Here is a 1,039-nt window from a genome sequence, read left to right as displayed (position 1 = left end):
GATGATTTCTTATGGCAGGTACAGCAGGGGAAGCAGAAAGACACGCCTGGCTACTAACTCCCAGATTCTCTGGATCCTTTCCCTGGCCCTGGGCTGCTCATGCAAACTGCATTGCCCCTATTTACTCCCATTTCAGAGTAAGATGGAGATGACTGGCGTGAGACTGAGGTGCCCAGCAGATTGCTTTTTGTTTGGTATTTGACATGTGATACATCCTTCCAAAGGACATATTTTTGGCTTGCCCACAATGTTCTTTTTAATTCCTATTAGTTCACACAGTGAAATTCTCCCTCAGAAATGCTCCTTTCTTAGCCCTCCATTTCCAGTATCTCATTGCAGCTTTCCAGCATCTGAAGGGGCTACAAGAGTACTGGGAGAGGACTTTTTACAAGAGCCTGTAGTGATCGGACAAGGGGTAACGGGTACAAATTGAAATCAGGGAGGTTTAGATTAGATATCAGGAAGGAATTCTTCCCGCAGAGGGTGGGGAGGCACTGGGACAGGTTGCCCAGAGAAGCTGTGGATGCCCCATCCCTGGGAGTGTCCAAGGCCAGGCTGGATGTGGCGTGGAGCAACCTGGTCTAGTGGAAAGTGTCCCTGCCCACGGCAGGGGGGTTGGAACTAGATGATCTTTAAGGTCCCTTCCACCCCAAACCATTCTGTGATTCTATGATTCTATGAAGTGCTTCACACAATCGCAGTCAATAGTAAATCACAGCCACAAGTTATCTTTAGCAACAAGGCTACTAAAGCAGTAGCCTGGATTTGGCTCCATGAGCAAGTAGCCACCACCTTTTCACCCGATTTTGTTACTCACCTCTGGCATGATCTCGATCTTCTCGTAGCGCCGCTTGTACGGAAGCGTCAGCACCTCTGCTCTGCGGTAGGACATTGGCGGGGGCTGGCAGTCTATCATCAGGTCTGTGCGGTGAGACTGGGTGGGTGGGGGCTGAGTGTACTGCTCCGGGCAAACTACATGGAGAGGCTGGAAAAGAAGAGTGGTGACTTATAAAAAACCTGGCTATGACCCGGCTGTGTG

At 50.0% G+C, this 1,039-nt stretch overlaps 1 protein-coding gene across 1 annotated transcript in view; it reads right to left on the bottom strand.

The window, feature by feature from the left end:
- Positions 1 to 985, bottom strand: part of INTS9 (integrator complex subunit 9) — a gene marked incomplete at its 5' end in the record, with an annotated part of 18,518 nt that extends 17,533 nt beyond the window's left edge. Inside the window, one exon of the mRNA XM_010157950.1 lies at positions 818 to 985. Within this exon, the coding sequence (XP_010156252.1) occupies positions 818 to 985 (168 nt within the window). The remainder of the gene's footprint in view (positions 1 to 817) is intronic.
- Between the last annotated feature and the right edge of the window lie 54 nt (positions 986 to 1,039).

Source organism: Eurypyga helias, unplaced genomic scaffold (assembly GCF_000690775.1).
Source record: "Eurypyga helias isolate BGI_N326 unplaced genomic scaffold, ASM69077v1 scaffold20610, whole genome shotgun sequence".
Taxonomy (NCBI): Eukaryota; Metazoa; Chordata; class Aves; order Eurypygiformes; family Eurypygidae; genus Eurypyga; species Eurypyga helias.
This window is presented reverse-complemented; position numbering and strand designations above follow the sequence as displayed.